This window comes from Pelophylax lessonae, assembly GCF_965119305.1.
Source record: "Pelophylax lessonae genome assembly, chromosome: 2".
Classification (NCBI taxonomy): domain Eukaryota; kingdom Metazoa; phylum Chordata; class Amphibia; order Anura; family Ranidae; genus Pelophylax; species Pelophylax lessonae.
In genome coordinates, this window is record NC_138769.1 from 185623089 (window position 1) to 185642159 (window position 19071).

The following is a 19071-nucleotide window of genomic DNA, read 5'->3' on the forward strand; positions in this document are numbered from 1 at the left end:
AAAAGAGCTATCAAGCAGGGCACCATGTCCTAACAAATGTACCTCTTGTGACTTTTATGATATGGCCAATGTTTTGTATTATGTAGATGAAGACATTATTCCGGAAATAATCCTGGTGGAGCCAACAAGTGATGAGACACCAGAGCAACATGAAGGTTTGTAGGCACAGATTTTTGTGTAGTGGGATCATAGAAATATGTGTATTTGCAATGATTGTTTAACCTTATATTCTTGTATTCCCTTACAAATTTACATTGCAGATGTTGCATCATGCCAGGATGTGGCATCCCCAGCCAGGTCAGAAGCCCGATCTCCTGGCAACTTGCCAAGCAGCATGGAAGCCAGTTCCGAAACTGTGGAGGAACCAGGACCAAGTGTCCAAGAGCCAATTGTGTGCCCACGTAGGTTTTTGCAGAATGATTTTTATCAGTGTTATTTTTAGCCTCCAATTTACAACACTAGTTCCCTATGGGAGCCTCTTTATTTGAATGGAAGTCGCACCGTAAGTCGGATCAGGATGCTCTGACTTGCGGGGCCACTTGCGTTGTGAAGATTTTTGAGGGGGAACTACACCAAAAAATTGAACAACCCACCGTGGGTGTCCCCCCAAGTTCACAACCAGGCCTTTTGTGTGTGGTATTGAGTTTGAGGGTATGCCCACAACAAAAAGACAGCGTGGGTTACACCCAAAACCCCTACCAGACCCTTATACAAGCATGCAGCTTGTCAGGCCAGGAAAGAGAACGAGCAAGCGGACCAAACACCCCCTGGACCACAGCAGGACACATGCCCTCAACATGGGGGGGTTTTGTTGCTTTGGGCCAGGGGGCCTCTGCACCGCACACCCAAAAGCACCTTACTCCCATGTAGAGGAGGACAAGAGCCTCATCCCCACAACCCTGTCTGGTGGTTTTGGGGGGTCATGCGGCCAGGGGGTTCCTAGGACTTTGGAAGCAACCTTTAACAAAGGGTGGCCCCCAGATCCCAGACCCCAATCACTATGTGAATGGGTATGGGGTACATAGTACCCCTACACATTAACCACATAAATGGAAGAGTATGTGAATAACGACAGGAGACGTTTATGAAATGTTCTTAAAGATCTTCATCCGGTCTTCTCCACTCTGCTCTTTGGATCTTCTCCTCTCCAGTCTTCTGCTGTCCAATCTTCTGCTCTTATGTTGTCTGCTCTTTTGCCCTAGGCTCTTCTTCTTCCTCCTGTCCTCCTCCAATGCTGTTGCCGTGCATTCTGCCCGTCTCTGGTCTCTGCATCTTAATATATATACATTACAACCATGCCCTCACAATGACGTCATCATGCGTTCACACCCCTAATGAATATATAGTAAGCTCAGGAGACCGGCAGAATCATCAGCAACAGCATTGGAGGAGGTCAGGAGGAAGATGAAGAGCCTAGGGCAAAAGAGCATAAGAACAGGGTAGGTATTAACTCGAGAGGAATTTAACGATTACCTGCACACCAAATGTTTCTATATTATGACCTCATGTAGGTGATTCACATTGACTCTGTTGTATTTTATTTTCCAGATCATGTATTACATACTTGCACATTGGCCAAATTGACCCGTGAGGCTCTTCAATGCTGCTCAGACCTCGAGCAAATAAAAGAGACTGCAACGGCATTGCAAGGAAAGATGCGTGATTTTGTGGACATGCTTGCCAAATTTTAAAAAAAATTATTTTAAAATTTTTTACTGTTTGTATTGGGATGTTCCCATTTTTATATAATATTTTATGCCAGTTTTATGACACTCAGATGTTAAAGAGTGTACCCAAGTTTGGGAAAAGCACTTTCCAACACCCTAACCCTAACCCTAACCCTAACCCTGTGAATGTTTGATACTAAAACATTTTTACATTCAACAATGTGTGTTCAATTCTTTATTAGACTTTCGTTGGGGGGTCGAGGTCTAAAGCTGTGTAAAGAAGCACTAAATGTATGATGGCTGTCCTATTCACATATTTACATGTTAATGAAAGCATTTTGGACACTGCCATATGCAAGTTGCTGGAGGTGTTAATGAAATGTTAAAGATACCCCCAGTTTTAACGCATATCACAGTGCGATCTGACATTTCACACAGGATCGGATCACACAAGTTTGAACGACTGTGCGATCCTATCCTGATGCGGCTGAATAAATGCATCATGTGCGACTTTTGTGCGAGTGCAGTGCAAATTGAGCCATACAAACTGTATAGCTGATTTTCGCATGAACATCTGATCGCATGTAATAAAGGAGCAGTGCGCTACGATATTACATGCCATCAGATGTGCAGTGTGAATTGAGACATACACTTTGTATGGCTACATTCGCACTGAACACGCATACAAGTCGCACATGACCCTTTATTTCTGATGTATCTGGATTGGATCGCACAGTGCTTAACACTTGTGGAATACAATCCTGTGGAAAAAGTAAGTGGCGGGTCACCCTTATGCAATGCTGGAAGGCTGCAAAGTCGCAGACTTCCCGCATCGCATAAGTGTGACTCAACACTCAAGGTACTAGCAGTCCTAGGATTCAATATGGCATTGATATTGCCAGTAGCAATCAGTGTAGGGAGATCAGTGTAATCTATAGTGTATTGCTTGTTCGTTGCTCTAGTTCACTTTCCATTACCTATATATATACAACACTTTGAGATGAACAATGATCAAGTTTCACATAACACTGACATATCCTAACATTGGTGGGCAGTGAGAAGGATGTCATAAATGAACACAACATAACAGATGTAGGTACTTTGTTAATACCCTAATGTATTATCTGAAATATATAGTATGGGCAACTTCTGGACAATGAACACCAATGTAAGGTGACATTAGATGAACCTTGGGTGTGACCTAGTTCTCAATGTGACAGGGTTTGTGTACATTTTGTGGGGTGCAGAAGGCCCTTGTATTTACACCACTGGCTAAAAAATAACACATGGCCATCATCACTTTGGATCAGCTGGTGAGAGACTACAGTCAAGAAACACACTGATGAATGTATTAACCCTTCCAAAGTCACACATATATAACACATGATTAACCCAAATAATTGTGTTTGGCATATGTGCCCAAATGATTATAATCCACAATACAGAATCATTGCAATTTTTGTTTAATGTGTTGAAAAATAATATATCTCTGACATTTATCTTGTGTGTCCAATCTTTAACAAGATTAATGTGTTTGTGACAGTGATTGCTGCCAGGACACAGCTCCTCTCCCCACGAAATAGTCCAGATATTCCTGGCGGATCTGACGGGCCCTGTGTGATGCCAATGCTGACCGTCCAACTTCCATTGACGGCATGGACTCCACTTGGTTAGAAGGTTGGGCCTCTCCACTTGTACCTGGCATAGCAGGGTCAGTATCCAGTTGCTGCAATACATAATTTTGTGCATTCCTGCGTAGGAAGTTGTGCAAAATGCAGCAACACAAGACCACATTATCCACTTTGTACAGTGCCAGGTTTATGGACGTCAGGAATATCCGGAACCGGTTGGCCATTATCCCGAAAGCATTCTCCACAACTCTGCGAGCTCTGGACAACCGGTAGTTGTAAATCCTTTGGTCTGGGGTGAGGTTCCTCTGAGGGTAGGGCTTCATGAGATGCTCCCCAAGCGCAAAAGCCTCATCTGCGATAAACACAAAGCTCATACCCTCAACAGTTTGCTCCCTGGATGGCAGGTTCAGAGTGCCGTTCTTTAGACGACGAGCGAACTCCGTCTGATCAATAACTCCCCCATCCGAATTGCGGCCATTTTTGCCAATATCCAAAAAAATAAACTCATAGTTTGCATTAACTATGGCTAGCATGACTATACTAAAAAAACCTTTATAATTATAATAAAATGTGCCGGAATTCGGAGGGGGGACAATGCGGACATGCTTCCCATCAATAGCACCCCCACAATTGGGAAAATTCCACTTCTCCAGAAATTGATCAGAAATCTCCAGCCATTGCTCTGCGTTTGAAGGAAACTGTGGGGAAAAAATACAAAAAATAAAATTAGTGCTTGAGCACATCACATTATTAATTACACACACAGTTGTCTGTTAAATCCTTATGCAACTTGCTAAAAAAATATACAACAGGAAGGCAAAGGTTTGGATATGGGGATGTAACATCTACATACATTTATTTTCAACCTCCTATTGTTCTTATATTGTAAAGGGCCATACACACTAGAAGATTCTCTGAAGACTTTTTCGTGCAGATATACCTTTTCTATGTAGTGCAAGGGCCTACCAGATTGCATAGGATTTGAAAGTGTTTGTTGGACCTCATATTATTTGGTTTTGGTAAATCGGAAGGATAAATTGTTCTGACAATCTTCTAGTGTGTATGGCCCATTATACTCACCAGCTAGAGCTGAGATTTACAAACTACGGCCATCCAGCTGTTGCAGAACTACACATCCCATGAGGCCTTGTAATTCTCTGACATTCACAGACATGACTAGGCATGATGGAAATTGAAGTTCGTGAACAACTGGTGGGCCATAGTTTGAAGACCTCTGAACTTGAGCTTTGGTATATGCTGACTTTGAGATTTAGCATGTGGGTGGGGGATGGGTAAGTAAAACTGGGCATTTATACATCAATAAGGGCTTGTGGTCAGTGAAGGTTTTAACATCATTACATAAACATACAGAATCATAGGTGGGAATGGATGGACTGATGTATTTTAGATAAATCATTAACTAGGTACTAAAACATTGGCCAAGGAATAATTGTTTGAGGGAAAGCAATAAAATTAGATAAATTCGACATACTGTTAACAGGCAATGCGTTTAGGGACACATAGGAGAGAATGGTGGGGTGGTTAGTGGGTAATTTTACAAATGGTTAAAGATAATCTACATCTTTACTACTATGTGCATGCGGACAGAGGGTAGTTTACAAATAATGGCCTGTGTCAATTGCTGTACATCCAAAAACATCATAATTCAGGTGAAACTAGTAATACATGTAATGTAATGTAAAAAATCAAACATACCTTGATATAGTCCTTCTGCAAGACCTTGATGATGGCAGAGCAGGTCTCAGGGATGATGACTCCAAGTGCTTGGGGGGAGATGCCTGTGGTGAACTTCAGATCCTGCAGGCTTCTCCCTGTTGCAAGATACCTCAACGTCGCAATTAACCTTTGCTCAGGAGTAATTGCAAGCCGCATACAAGTATCCTGCTTCAGAATATAGGGGGACACCAGGGCAAGAAGACGGTAAAAGATGGGATCCGTCATCCTCAAATAATTCCTGAAGTCATCAGGATTATTTTCCTGGAGCTCCCTCAGCAAGGACATATGAGAAAATTGATCACGGTTAAGCAACCAATTTTTCGTCCAGGAGGTCCGCTTCTTCTTCCTATTGCTCGTACGTCGTCTCAGAGCCAAAACTCCAACACTAACGACAGCAACGGACGAATTCACGGTCGCCATAATAAATTCTCGAACGATGTCTCGGAAAATAGCGAAATGTCGTCAACCAAACAAATGCTACCGAAATCAGCGCGAGATGCCCAGAAGGGTCACGGCCAAACACTCACTTCCTCTTTTGTAGCGGCAAACGTGCGTGGAACGTAGTGACGTCATTTTCTGTCGGAAGACAAATGTCCTGGGCAAGTTTAGAGCACTTTTCAACAGACAAACAACAAACACACCAGCCGCGAACATTTGTAGGACGTTCCGTCGGCCGACGATCGGTACGTGTGTACGGGCCTTAAGAATAAGTGGTGTATTTATAAAAAAAAACAAAAACAAAACACAGTTATTGAATTTTTATCCTGTGAAACTGTATGCACATTCAGTCTATGCAAATGGGGGAAAAATCAAATGTTAGTAAGCTATTATCTCTCCAGGTCAATTGTTTTTTATTCATACAGAATTCTCAGTTTTATTTTTTTTTATTTTAACAATGAAGAATAAGTTTAGTTTTCATCAACGTTGACTGTCTGTAGACCTTTGTATGTAGTAACTGGCACATATGTGACCAATGTGTACAGTTTGTTGGGGGAGTCTTCGTCCTCATTGCGCTTCCTGGACAAGCGCACGCGAATATGGTATGGAACATTTCTGATCCCTTTGGCTCAGACAGCTTTGTTCAGCCTGGTGTCAATACGTACATCGGGAGTACGCATCTCTTTCACTGCGAATTTGCGGATTTCTGCTTATTCATACAGAATTGAGTGAATAAGAAAAAGACAGCATTATGGCCACTAGATGGAGCTGATAATAATTAAATTGAAACAAATTACTTATTTACTATGAGATGAGCTACAGCGGTGATGCCATAATGCCCACACGTGTTTGACTGTATTTTATGCAAGTTTACTCCTGCTTGTTGTAAGTAGTTATTAACTTTTATCAAAAACTTGAATTTATAAAACTACATTATGAGTTCCTCCTCTGTTTCCCCTTCTCAGTGAGTGCACTGCTGGACCGCTTTGTCTACATGGACTATCCATCTTGGAACCTTTGCTCTTGGCATCCTACCATCCCATGGGGATATTGGGTTTAGAAGCAGTTATACTTCCTCATTGGGTCTCAGCGATTGATTGTGGATATTTCTGTTTGCTTGGTTTTGGCATTCATCCATCCCTTAGGGATATTGGGATAAGGCGCAGCCTGACCTCCATCCTTGGGTCCTAATAGCTAGTAAGCCGCTAATGAGTGGAGTGTGCACTGTCTGGTTGTTAGTAATCCTTCTTCATTAGCTTTTGGAGTACAGGCAGTCCCCGACTTACGAACATCCGAGTTGCGAACGACTCCTACTTACGAACGGGGGCCGCGGGATGAACGACTCCTACTTACGAACGGGGGCGTGACGAACGACTCCTACTTACAAACGGCGGCGGCGCCCGTGTGACGTCACTGCTGGCTTCTTCCGGCTTCTTCTCGCTCCTGTGCTGGATAGCATCCATCTTAGTGCCGGCCACAACGCACGCTGCATGCACTGATTGCCCACACTGCCCAGAAGCATCCAACTGCACAGGCAGAAGCTGGTGGAACTGTCTGGAAACTGGTGAGATTACATTACTCTGTATTGGGAGCAGGACCACTGTATAGTACTTGTACTTCTAGCTATGTTGAATGTAACTATCCTTCTGGGTCTCTTTTAGCCCTTGTCCTGGATCCCATGCTGCTGGATGGCTGCTGGACTGCTCTGAGGGTCAGGGACCACTGCTGCTGCATGCTGAAGACGCATATCAAACCGACAAGCCTAGACAGTGAGTGTTTTAATGCACTATAGTACTCTACCCATTTTACAGTATTAGAATACATTGGTAGTTGGCTGGCGGCTACACTTTTTTTTTTTTTTGTTCTTCTTGTTCACTTCTAGAGCACACGCATACCACTTTACATTTATTGGAACTGTCTGGAAACTCGTGAGATTACAGTACTCTGAACAGGTACAGTATTGGGAGCAGAACTGTATACCACTGTATTGTACTTGTACTTCTAGGATACTGTAGCAGGACTGTGTTGAATGCAACTATCCTTCTGGGTCTCTTTTAGCCCTTGTACTGGATCCCACGCTGCTGGACGGCTCTGAGGGTCAGGGACCACTGCTGCTGCATGCTGAAGACGCATATCAAACTGACAAGCCTAGACAGTGAGTGTTTTAACACAGTATAGTACCCATTAGAATACATTGATAGTTGGCTGGCGGCTACACTTTTTTTTGTTCTTCTTGTTCACTTCTAGAGCGCACGCACACCACTTCACATTTATTGTCTCTAACCTGGAATGATGCCAAAAAACAAATCTAATGCAAGTGCTGGTAATACAGCAAAGAAAAGAAGAACCATCACCATGGAAAATAAAGTAGAAATAATAAAGAGATCAGAGAAAGGTGAAACTCCATCATCCATTGGCAGAGCACTTGGCTACAATCGGTCAACAATTGCAACAATTTTAAAAGATAAAGCTAGAATAATGGACCATGTGAAAGGCCATACCCCAATGCATGCTACAATTATTACCAAGCAACGCAGTGGTTTAATTGTTGAGATGGAAAGGCTGCTGACAGTTTGGATAGAAGACCAAAATCAGCGTAATATGCCTATCAGCCTTTCTTTAGTCCAAGAAAAGGCTCGAAGCCTTTTCAAAGATTTAAAAGCTGCCCATCCAGCAAGTGAAGAGGATTTCAATGAAGAATTTGTTGCAAGTAGGGGTTGGTTCAATCGCTTTAAAGAAAGAGCTAATTTGCATAACATTAAAGTTCAAGGTGAAGCAGCGAGTGCCGATGTAAGTGCTGCAACTGATTTTCCCAAGATATTGGAAGAAATTATTGATGATGGAGGTTATTTGCCAGAACAAATTTTTAATGTAGACGAAACAGGCTTGTTTTGGAAAAAAATGCCAGAGAGGACCTACATTTCAAAAGAGGAAAAAAGTGCACCAGGACATAAGGCATCAAAGGACAGGCTGACTATATTACTTGGGGGCAATGCATCTGGGGATTTAAAGCTCAAGCCTTTGCTAGTGCATCACTTCTTAAATCCGAGGGCACTACGTAATGTCACTAAGGCATCGCTTCCTGTTATTTGGAGGGCAAATTCAAAGGCTTGGGTGACAGTTGCACTCTTTGAAGAGTGGTTTTTGAACCACTTTGTCCCTGCCGTTGAACGTTATTGTATTAGCAAAAACATTCCCTTTAAAATTCTTCTTCTCCTTGACAATGCCCCTGGACATCCAAACACTTTAGCTGATATGCACCCCAATGTAAAGGTGGTATTTCTACCCCCCAACACCACATCACTTCTTCAGCCAATGGATCAGGGAGTTATAGCCTCCTTTAAGGCCTATTATTTACGAAGGACATTCTCACAAGCTGTCAGGGCTACCCAAAATAATGAGATGACCTTAAGAGGGTTCTGGAAGAACTATAACATTTATGATGCCATCAAAAATATTGCTGATGCTTGGGATGAAGTGAAAGAAACAAATTTAAGAGGAGTTTGGAACAAATTGTGCCCCCAATTCCCACAAGAATTTCTGGGGTTTACAGATGAAGAGATCACCAGAACCAGGCAAGCTGTGGTTGCTATTGGTAATCAACTGCAGTTGGACATCAGTGAAAATAATATCATCGAGTTACTCGACTCCCATGGCAACGAACTATCTAATGAAGACCTTATTGAACAAGAGCAGCAAATGATAGCATTTAGGGAAGAAAACCAGGACCTAGAAACTCCAAAATTGAAAAAAATTTCAACAAAACAGTTAGCTGAAGCTTTTCAACTCATTGAAGAAGGAATGGCAAAGTTAGAGGAGCAAGATCCTGATACAGAGAGGTTTACCAAAGTTTACCGTACAGTTACTGAAGGCCTGAGATGCTACAGGGTTATTTATGATGAGATGAAGAGAAGTGCTGTGCAAACATCCCTTGATGCCTACTTCAAGAAACTGCCTCCAGCAGCTCAATCCGATTCTGATTCTATAATAGCAGTCCCATCCTCTCCAACAAGCCCATTAACCACCATCACCATTGTTTAAAGTTGTACTGTACAGTACAGTACAGTGTTTGTTTTGAAAATGTTTAAGCATTTACAGTACATGTATCTGCATCAAAAAGTAAATATGTTAAAACAAACATCTGTCTAAGTTGTATTTATTTATTAGTTTTGGCTAGTACAGTACTGTATGGTGTGGGGTTAGAGCCACAATGAGGTTTGTACTGCTGTCTGTATCCTCATTAATTTTTTGGGCTGGAGTTACACTTAAAAAAGTACATGTTCCGACTTACAAACAAATTCGACTTAAGAACAAACTTACAGTCCCTATTGTGTTCGTAACCCGGGGACCGCCTGTACTGGATTTTGTCAACACTTAAATGTTTATATGAACTCTTTTTGCACTGAAGCATTTTATTTCCTGGACTTTATGGATTGTTTATAGATTTTTTTTTATTACTTGCACATGTGTTTTAAATCACATATTGTTTCTTTTTCACTTGAGTGTATGATTTTTACAATGATCTTATGCACTTTCTAATGATAGCACAACGCAATATTTGTTTTTATTATTTACTATGATTGGCAGCTCCATCTAGTAGCCATAATGCTGTATTATCCTGATTCATTGTATGGAAAACATTCGACTTGGAAAGGAAATAGCTCAGGAATATTTGTTTTTGGCCCATTTGCACAGAATGAATGCACATAATAACTACTATATCTCTGTGAATTTTTCATAACAACATCTCTAAGGCTTTGTTCACATTTGGGCACTGAAAACCACGATTTTTAAAAGGTAGCTTCAATGCAAGAACGCAATGTCTCTGCAAGCCATCTATCCTCATACTATATCTAAATGGTATTAAAACTGCCACATACAGTTATGTTTGGTCCCTATATTGGTACTTTGGAGTAAACAGCACCACAGATCATCTAGGATCTCTAACCCTGTAATCTCCAAAATATATTGTTCTACTTATTGCCAGTACTGTCGTATTTTGAAGCATTCCCACCATATATGGGACATAGTCCCTTTCCTATTACAACCTCTCCAGCATATTGATGATTTCTCTGGTTGGTATTTTTGTGCTCTCTCTCTGGTGTTATAGACCATCTTGTCATTCATTTGTAATTCATTTCAACTGTATTATATCTACCGCCGAGATATATGTTGCTCTCGGTTTTTTACCTATTTGTCGTTCTTCTAAACATGTGCCCTATTCTTTTTCCCTTTTTCCGATGAATGGGGGTATTTTTGGCCCTGCCAGCTTCCTTAGCACTTTGTAAATCTGAGCAATAGCATCTTTCACCATCTCCTGTGAGTTACACAGGTTTTCCATTGGGTTTAAATTATCTTTAGATCTTGTTGGGTGTGGTAAAGTTGATACAAAATGCCTAAGCTATAAATACCTCTATTCAGTCAGTGTCTCCTGATCTCCCTTGTGTTTTAAGTCTTGATATGGGTAAACCTTTCCTTTTTTATTATATCCTTTAACTGTGTGTTCTTCATCCATTTCCCAAAATATGCAACGTTACCCGGTAAAAAAAAAAAATTGTTCCTGTTCATGAAATAAGTGGTGAATTATATTCCCATTTTGCTTGTCTATAGATTTTTTCCCATATCTTGAAAAATGTTTTAGTCAATTTGTGTGTATCTTTATCTAATGTTCTATACCTCTGTGGAATTCAAATATTATTATTCTAAAGTGCCTTACTTAGGCCTCTTTTACATGGCTTTCCGATCAGGTCCGTCTGTCAGTTTTTTCAGGTGGACCTGATTAGATGCTCCATGTACCTCTATGGGGCAGCGGGTGTCAGTGGTGACATCTCCGCTAACACCCGCTGCTCTCCGCTCCGATCCTGTCCGTGAAATCCAGACGGGTGGAAACCCTATTTTCCATCCGTCTGGAGGATCGGATCAGATGAAAGCAGACAGGCGGTCCCTTATCTGATCTCCCATAGAGGAGAGCAGGGATCTGACAGCTTCGTCTCTGTACACAGAGCAGAGACGGACCTGTCAGCCGCTTGCTCAGTGGGGATTGACGGATCGATCCCCACTGAGCAAAACTGAGTGCGCGGGGTGGAAAGCCTGTGTGAAAGGACCCTTAGTGTGTTCTCTAACTTCACCCATCTTTTATCACTTTTAATTTTAGTCCATTCTACCATGCATGCTAAAACTACTGCCTCATAATATCTTTAAATATGTGGAGCGGCTAAACCCCCGTTACCTTTGCCTAATACTGAGTATTGTATTCTCTGTTTCTTATTTTGCCAGATAAACTTTAAAATCATCGACTTTATTGCTCTAAAGTATGTCTGGGGAATTGTTATTGGTAGCATCTGAAATTTATACAATATTTTTGGTAATATTACCATTTTTACAATGTGTATTCGTCCAATCCATGAAAGAGGTCTTGTAGCTATTTTTTTCAGTTCTGTTTTAATCTCATTTAATAGTGGAATATAGTTTGCTTGAAATAATTTCCTCAGTGATGGAGTAAGTTTTATCCCCAGATATTTTAGATCTGTTTTCCCCCACATAAAAGGAATTCCTTCTGAAGGGCTTTTTCTTCTTTTTTGCTCAGACTTATATTCAGGATTTCTGATTTGACTGGGTTTATATTTAGGTTAGACAGTTCTCCCAATATACAATAATATACAATTATACAATACAATAATACCACAACTGTTAAATGTGGCAAAAGGAGTGATCCCGAAAAAAAATGGTTAGACCCAGAAGGACCATCAATAAGGTATTGGTTTAAGAGCATGGAATACATATATAACTTGGAATATCTAAGTAGCAGAAAAGAGGATAGGACAGAAAAATGTGCTAGAATTCGGGGAAAAGTGGATAGATTTTAAGAAAATTAGTAAATATGTAGAATTATGCTTAAAATAGGAGATAAATAGAGAAAGAGGGGCAGAAGAGGAAGAGAAAATATGAAATGGGGCACCGAGGCAGAAGGGGAAGAAAGGTGGTGGGGGAAGGGAGTGGCATAGGGAGTAAATAGCAAAAACATTTTTTGATACTGGTGATTTATACCGGTTTTCCTAAAAATATTGTCTTTCTGTTTTTGCTTAATCTCTACAGAGAAAAATAAATAAGATTTAAATTAAAAGAAAAAAAAAACTGCCACATGCAAGCATTTGCTAGGGCACTCTCACAGCGTCCACAGATCTGAAATGTACCATTGGCTATAATATTATGCCTCGTTTCCACTGAGCGGATCGGTTCGGGTCAGTTCGGTACGGTACGCTAATTTGAGTGTTTCCATTATGAAAGTGGCCCATACAACCAAACCGCACCATTCCTGGTCCTGCTTCAGATGTAGGGCCATAAGAAATGGAACGGTATGGTTAGGGCGGAGCTACTGGCGTAACACGATAGATTCCACTGATTGGCGGACAGGAAAACTTCAATGCTCACGTCAAATGAAAGAGTAAAACAAACACCTCATTTGGTGTAAACCCCGCATGGTCCCTGGTGGCCCGACTTGCAGTGGAAACGCTCACCTGAATAGACCGGACCATTCTAACCCTTCCAAACTGTACCGACCAGTGTTAATTTAGTCGACTAAAACCGACTAAAACGTTTTGGTCGACTAAATTAACACAATTTTAGTCGACTAAAATACAACTAAAACTAAAACAATTCAGATGACTAAAATACGACTAAAACTAAAATGGCATTTTAGTCTTAAGACTAAAATACGACTAAAACTAAAATGGCATTTTAGTCAAAAGACTATAACTAAAACTAAATCGAAATTTGCTGCCAAAATTAACACTGGTGCATGCTCAAAGCTTAATACCATAAATAATAACATATTACATTTTTCACTCCAGGACCAGCAGTAGTATATAATGAGTTTGGAAATTCTAGAGAAATGCTTAAATAATGCATTACAAATTACAATCGAACTACACCCATTCGATTATAGATGACTAAAATTAGTTTTAGTCGACTAAAATGTAGGACGTTTTAGTCGACTAAAATGTACTGGAGTTTTAGTCGACTAAATACAACTAAAACTAAAAAACTTGCAGAAGACTAAAATGGGACTAAAACTAAAATGCCATTTTAGTTTTAAGACTAAGACTAAATTGAAATTTGCTGCCAAAATTAACACTGGTACTGACCCAAACCGTTCCGCTCAGTGGAAACGAGGCATTAGAGCACTGTTCTCTCTGTTCATATGCTCTGCGCTGCTGTAGTAGACACAATACAGTCTGAACAATCCAGAGTGTGACTATTATTAGTCTATGTAAATGAAAAAACATCAGTTTGAAGTTAAAGTAAAGCACAGAATTCTGTATTTATGTTTTGTAACATTTTTAAATATAATGGGATAAATTTGGATATGTTTTCATTTTTTTTTTCCCCAAAATAAAAGCACAAAGCTGTTCATTGGTTTAGGAACAATAAAAAATGTTTTAAAAGTTAGAGATTCTATTTATTTACAGTATATGCTAAACCAACTATTATATTATCAAATAATGTTGATTCTTCTATCTTAGGGATGGAAAATGGCAGTATGATAGAGCTTTTGGAATCCCTACAAAGGACTTGTTTGACGCGGTTTACAGGTAATGTAGTTATCAGAATTTGAATCAAGTAACAATCTCACACTTCCATGCAGAATATTGTCCTTCAAATAAAGCTATTGTGTCAAACTCAGACTGCATTCATTTGCACAACTTTTCAAGGTTCAATGAAAGTTGTTTTTTGAGGTTTTCTTATGTAAATTTACAGTTTGCATTTTAAAGCCATAAATGTCTATAATATACTTGTTTGGGGAATTTTTTAATAACACAAGTAAGCGGAGCATTTTGAATTCCAAGTGCAGACTTTGTTAACTGTTCTGACACTTTGTCCCAAAGAGGTAAAATGTGGGGAGGCAGTGTCAATTTACATCAACAGTCGCTAAATTTGAGGTCACATAGTAGTTCAAGGGCAGTAAAATTGAACCTGTACAGCTTTACTGCGATGTTGCAACCCCTGATCTATCATATAGCCTAGGGGCTCTGTTGCTCTTTGGCCCATTGGAATTTATTGAGTGGCCCTTTGGGACTTCTGCAAACGGCATTGTATTTTTGTATTGGTGCTAACTTAAAGCATAACTAAATGCAAAACTTTTTTTTTAGTTTTGGATTGGATTAGAACATCAGTCAGTTTTTTTGCTGTCTTTGCCCCTCTCTATTTGTCCTGTTTACCACGATCAGAGAAAGTGAAATTTTGGGTTGTCCCCAAAACAGGAATATTGGGGATATTTTCCATTGGGGTCACTAATTCTGGGGACAACCATGGATTCCTTCACTATCGAAGGATTATCTCTCACTTCCTTTTTTGGCTATGGGGCAGGAAGTGAAGGGAAATCTCCCCATTGGGCCACAGATAGCAAAAAATAAACCTTACAGTGGTTATAACCCTTACTCTATCCAAAAAAAAAAAAATAATAATAATCCTACTTCAAGCCAGTAAAGGAAATATTCATTAGCTTGGCTTGTAGCAGTCAAATTGATTTATTTTTTCACACTATCTTACTTTTTTCTGTGCTGTCCAATCCTTTACTCTAATAATCTTTTATAATGGATCGAATGTGGCACAAATCATTTTTAAGGGAACTGTAGGGAACACAAATGATAAAGCATTGATTTGTAAAGGGACTGTAAATCTAAAGGGGCATTGATAGGCTGCACTGCTGGGCTCTGATGAGGTGGCACTTATTGGCACTGATGAGGTGGCACTGATTAGGTGGCACTGATGGATGAGGAGGCACTAATATGCCACAATGATGGAAAACTGATAGGCGGCACTGATAGATGGCACTGATAGGTGGTATTGATGGGCAGCACTGACTGGTGGCACTCATGGGCAGCACATATGGGCAGCACAAATGAGCAGGCACTGACGGGCACTGACTGGGGTCACTGATGGGCACTGATTGGGGTCACTGATCTGCACTGTTTGGTGTCACTGATGGGCACTGCTGTTGCTTTACTGTAATCAGGGCACTGATGATCAGTACCCTGATTACTTGTCCTGGACTCCCCTTCGAGGAGGAGCCGCTGATCGTCTCTCCTCGCCACGCACTCTGACAGTGTGAGGCTAGGAGCGCCGATAAGCGGCACTTCTGCATTTACACGTGATCAGCTGTGATTGGACACAGCTGATCACATGGGTAAAGAGCCACGTCATTGGCTCTTTACCAAGATCGAGGTCAGGCCATGTCCTAGAACACTGCACAGCCGCGATCGCCACACTGTGCACCCCCACAGGCGCACAAGAGCGGCCGTTTTGGGGCGCTGTCATATGATGTCATCCCAGAACGACAGCGGCACCGCTCTACTGTCATTTGACAGTGGGCGGGTGGCAAATGGTTAAATTAGAGATTAGAAAGCTGGCAGGCAACCAAGTGAGTTATGAGAGGGGGGAAAAGAGTGTGCCAAGCCATTAAATTAGAACTACAGGTAAAACTATTTTTTCAATTTGGATAGATCGAGGGAGGGTTATAACTCCTGTCAAATTTTTTCCGCCATCTGTGTCCCATTGTGGAGATTTCCCTTCACTTCCTGTCCCATAGCCAAACAGGAACTGAGAGGTAATCCCTGCAAATTAAGGAAATTTCTTGCTGTGCCTACAGAGGTCAGTAACAACTTGTTTGAAAGCTCATTTACTGCTTGTTAAGAGTATAATCACTTTAAACTGGCCACATGATTAAAAATGTATAAGCAATGCTCCAGTGAACGTTGCCTTTTAAATATATTGAGAGATATAAATTTCCAATGTTCTAAAGAAATAGAAAGTACATTGATGATATATATGCAGATGATGATAAAGTGCAGTAATTCATAGCAACTACAACAACCAATTAGAAATGATCTTTCGGTGACCTGGCTATTTTTGGGTCACTATACTTTACATGCTATTGACAGCAAATATCTGTACCTTTTCTGTGGTAAAAACGTATTCTTTAATTTAATATAATTTAGGTCAGAAGAGGACACCTTGGCTTTCATGTATCATATGGACTCCATATGGAATATATGTGGAAAGGATGTGATACAGACCTTTGACCTTTCTAAGTTCCACACCATCTGTGATGTTGGAGGTAACATTGAGATTCTGATTTATAATTGTTGATGTGGAGATTCTGCCATCCAAATAAGCAAAAAAATAACCTCGATTAGAATAGTCTGAGCCAAATTTACCAAATGTAGGTTACAAGACACATGACAGCAGACAGCCCTGAAATGTATTTTCTTTTGTCTTCATTCAACTAAAGTTTACTTTAACTACTTGAGTTGCAGTCTTTCATACCACTTCCCCTTACAAGGGAAACTTTCAGTCTCCAATGCTATGGTAGTTTGACAATTACATGCAACACTGCAACCCAAATTAGTTTTATAATCATTTTTGGAACAGCTAGGGCTTTCTTTTGGTGGTATTTACCAACCCCTTTGTTTTTTTACTCTATAAAGGAAAAATGAAAACAGTTTTCCTTTCTGTTATAAAATATATCAAATAAAAATGCCAGGATGGACCAAAACCCACCAAACGGCCCATTTTTGAAAGTAGACACCACAAGCTGATCTAATTTTTCCACAATTTTTTGGGCATGACTCCCAGCACAAGACCTGCCCCCTCTTGTTCCAGTGGTCTTGAGTGGACTGTTGCTGATATTATCAAGCCCAGAGCTGGCTCCATAGACCTGGAACAGTCCACCGCTAGACCAAGAGTATAAGCTGTCTCCTCACCCATAGACAAAACAAGCAGTTAACCCTTCCAGGTTAACATACAGCTCACATCCTGTGACAGGATGCAGATCAGATGTAAAGGAGAGGAGAGAGGACTGAAACAGTTTAAAGAATGATCCCAAGATAACTGCCTCTAACCCAGAATCTGCTGCTGTCTGTGATTTTTAACTAATAAATGATTCATTCATTATTTCCTCCTTGTTCCCCTTCTTCAGTGGAAGGAGCAGGCTCTACCATGTAAACAGTAGTACTGTTTACATTTGTGATCGCTGTGATTGTTCATCACAATGATTACAAAGTACAGAGCTGCTCAGATCAGCTCTGTACTGTGGCTCAGATCACATTCCCTAATGGGTACCCCGGCCACCCAAGAGTGATTTTCGATTGTCTGTTAATGAGTGGCACTGCAGAAATAAACATCCACAACTTGCCATTTATAAACATATGACGATAGCGAGCTTGTTAAAGAAAATTTAAAGTAAAATCACAGAAAAGCTAGACAAACATGTTTTGTTCATTTTGCTTGCTAAATAATCAACTTCGCACTGAATATATCCTTTCATTTTATTTCTCATTTAACAACAAAAATTTTATTTAACAGGATGTTCGGGAGCTTTTGCAAGAATATTTCTATCCACAAATCAAGGAGCTATGGTTACTATAATGGACCTACCAAGGGTGGTACAAGCCGCTAAGAAATATTTTGTAACTGATAATGATCCACATATTTCTTTTCATGAAGGTATATTTTATTTTATCCCGTAATTTGATATAAAAATAATAACAGAAAAACACGTAAATATATTTGATGAAAGCACCAAGATTTTTTGCGCAATGTAAATTTTCAGGTTAGTGTTGTTTTCATAGTTGGTTATTTGATTAGCATCACAATAATCTTCACCTCTAAATGGTAGCAGCTACGTTTCATGTTCAGGATGAATTAGCAAGGTAATTTTAACATCTCTACAAATATAAACCAATTCAGTAAACAGCTGTTTTGTCCTGATTCGGTGATCCAAAAATGTCAACTTCCTTTGAGGCAATTCCTTCTCTTTGATTCACAGAAAAAACAATATACCTTAACTTTCTAAGAACATCTTTTTCTGAGTAAAGGGAACATTTTGGGAAAGTAAAATTATACCTAAAAACATAACAGAACAGGATCATGATACATACAGTTGAAGAATGCACACACTGGAACAGGAAGAACAACTTGTAGCACTTCAAACATTCAAACACATAATAATGCTTAAAAAGTAAAATCTTCAATTACAGGAAGTAGGCGGAGTCTTCAAGCACAGACATGTCTGGCTGATGCTCCACTCCTAGGGGACAGAAAACCACATACAGCAGCGGCTGCCCGCCGAATATTCGCTCAGTTTTTACAGCATTAGTACAGGAAACTGTGCTGTACATAAAAGGTATGGTTTTCAGCGGGTCTCGTACTAAATTTAAGTCCAAAAGTGGCAAGGAAGTGCTGTCCAGAGCCTCAATTCAAATGGCGTTGGCTCCCTCTCCCTCAGCTGCCTCAGAATCACCTCACAGCGCTGACACAGCAGTGAAACTATTCCCTCCTCTCCTCACATATCAAACTGAAACAGTCCGCAGTACCTCAGTTTCACAGGATGAAAAGGACATTGAGTCAGTCTCTCCTAATATATTATCACATATTGAACGTATGTTTCAAAAGGCACTTAAACAGACTTCTGACCATATTACTAATAGCCTGACTAAAGAGATAAGGGAGCTGGGCACACGCATATCTAGTCTTGAAAAAAGGATAGAGGATATTGAGAATTTTACACAGGACCAAAACACAGAAATTGAGAATCTTAA

The 19071-nt window shown here is 40.3% G+C and overlaps 1 protein-coding gene and 1 pseudogene across 2 annotated transcripts; one reads left to right on the forward strand and one right to left on the reverse strand.

Annotated features, from left to right (window-relative positions):
* Positions 1 to 5900: 5900 nt before the first annotated feature.
* Positions 5901 to 7593, reverse strand: LOC309548019 (large ribosomal subunit protein eL31-like; annotated as a pseudogene). Its single transcript has 2 exons — positions 7551 to 7593; positions 5901 to 6179 (listed from the first exon to the last, which is right to left on the reverse strand). The product of its transcript is annotated as a large ribosomal subunit protein eL31-like (transcript).
* Positions 7594 to 7765: 172 nt separating this feature from the next.
* Positions 7766 to 9514, forward strand: LOC309548020 (tigger transposable element-derived protein 1-like; the record flags this gene model as incomplete). Its single annotated transcript, XM_082247998.1, has 1 exon — positions 7766 to 9514. One exon carries the CDS (start codon positions 7766 to 7768, stop codon positions 9512 to 9514), a length of 1749 nt encoding a protein of 582 aa, XP_082104124.1.
* Positions 9515 to 19071: the final 9557 nt, after the last annotated feature.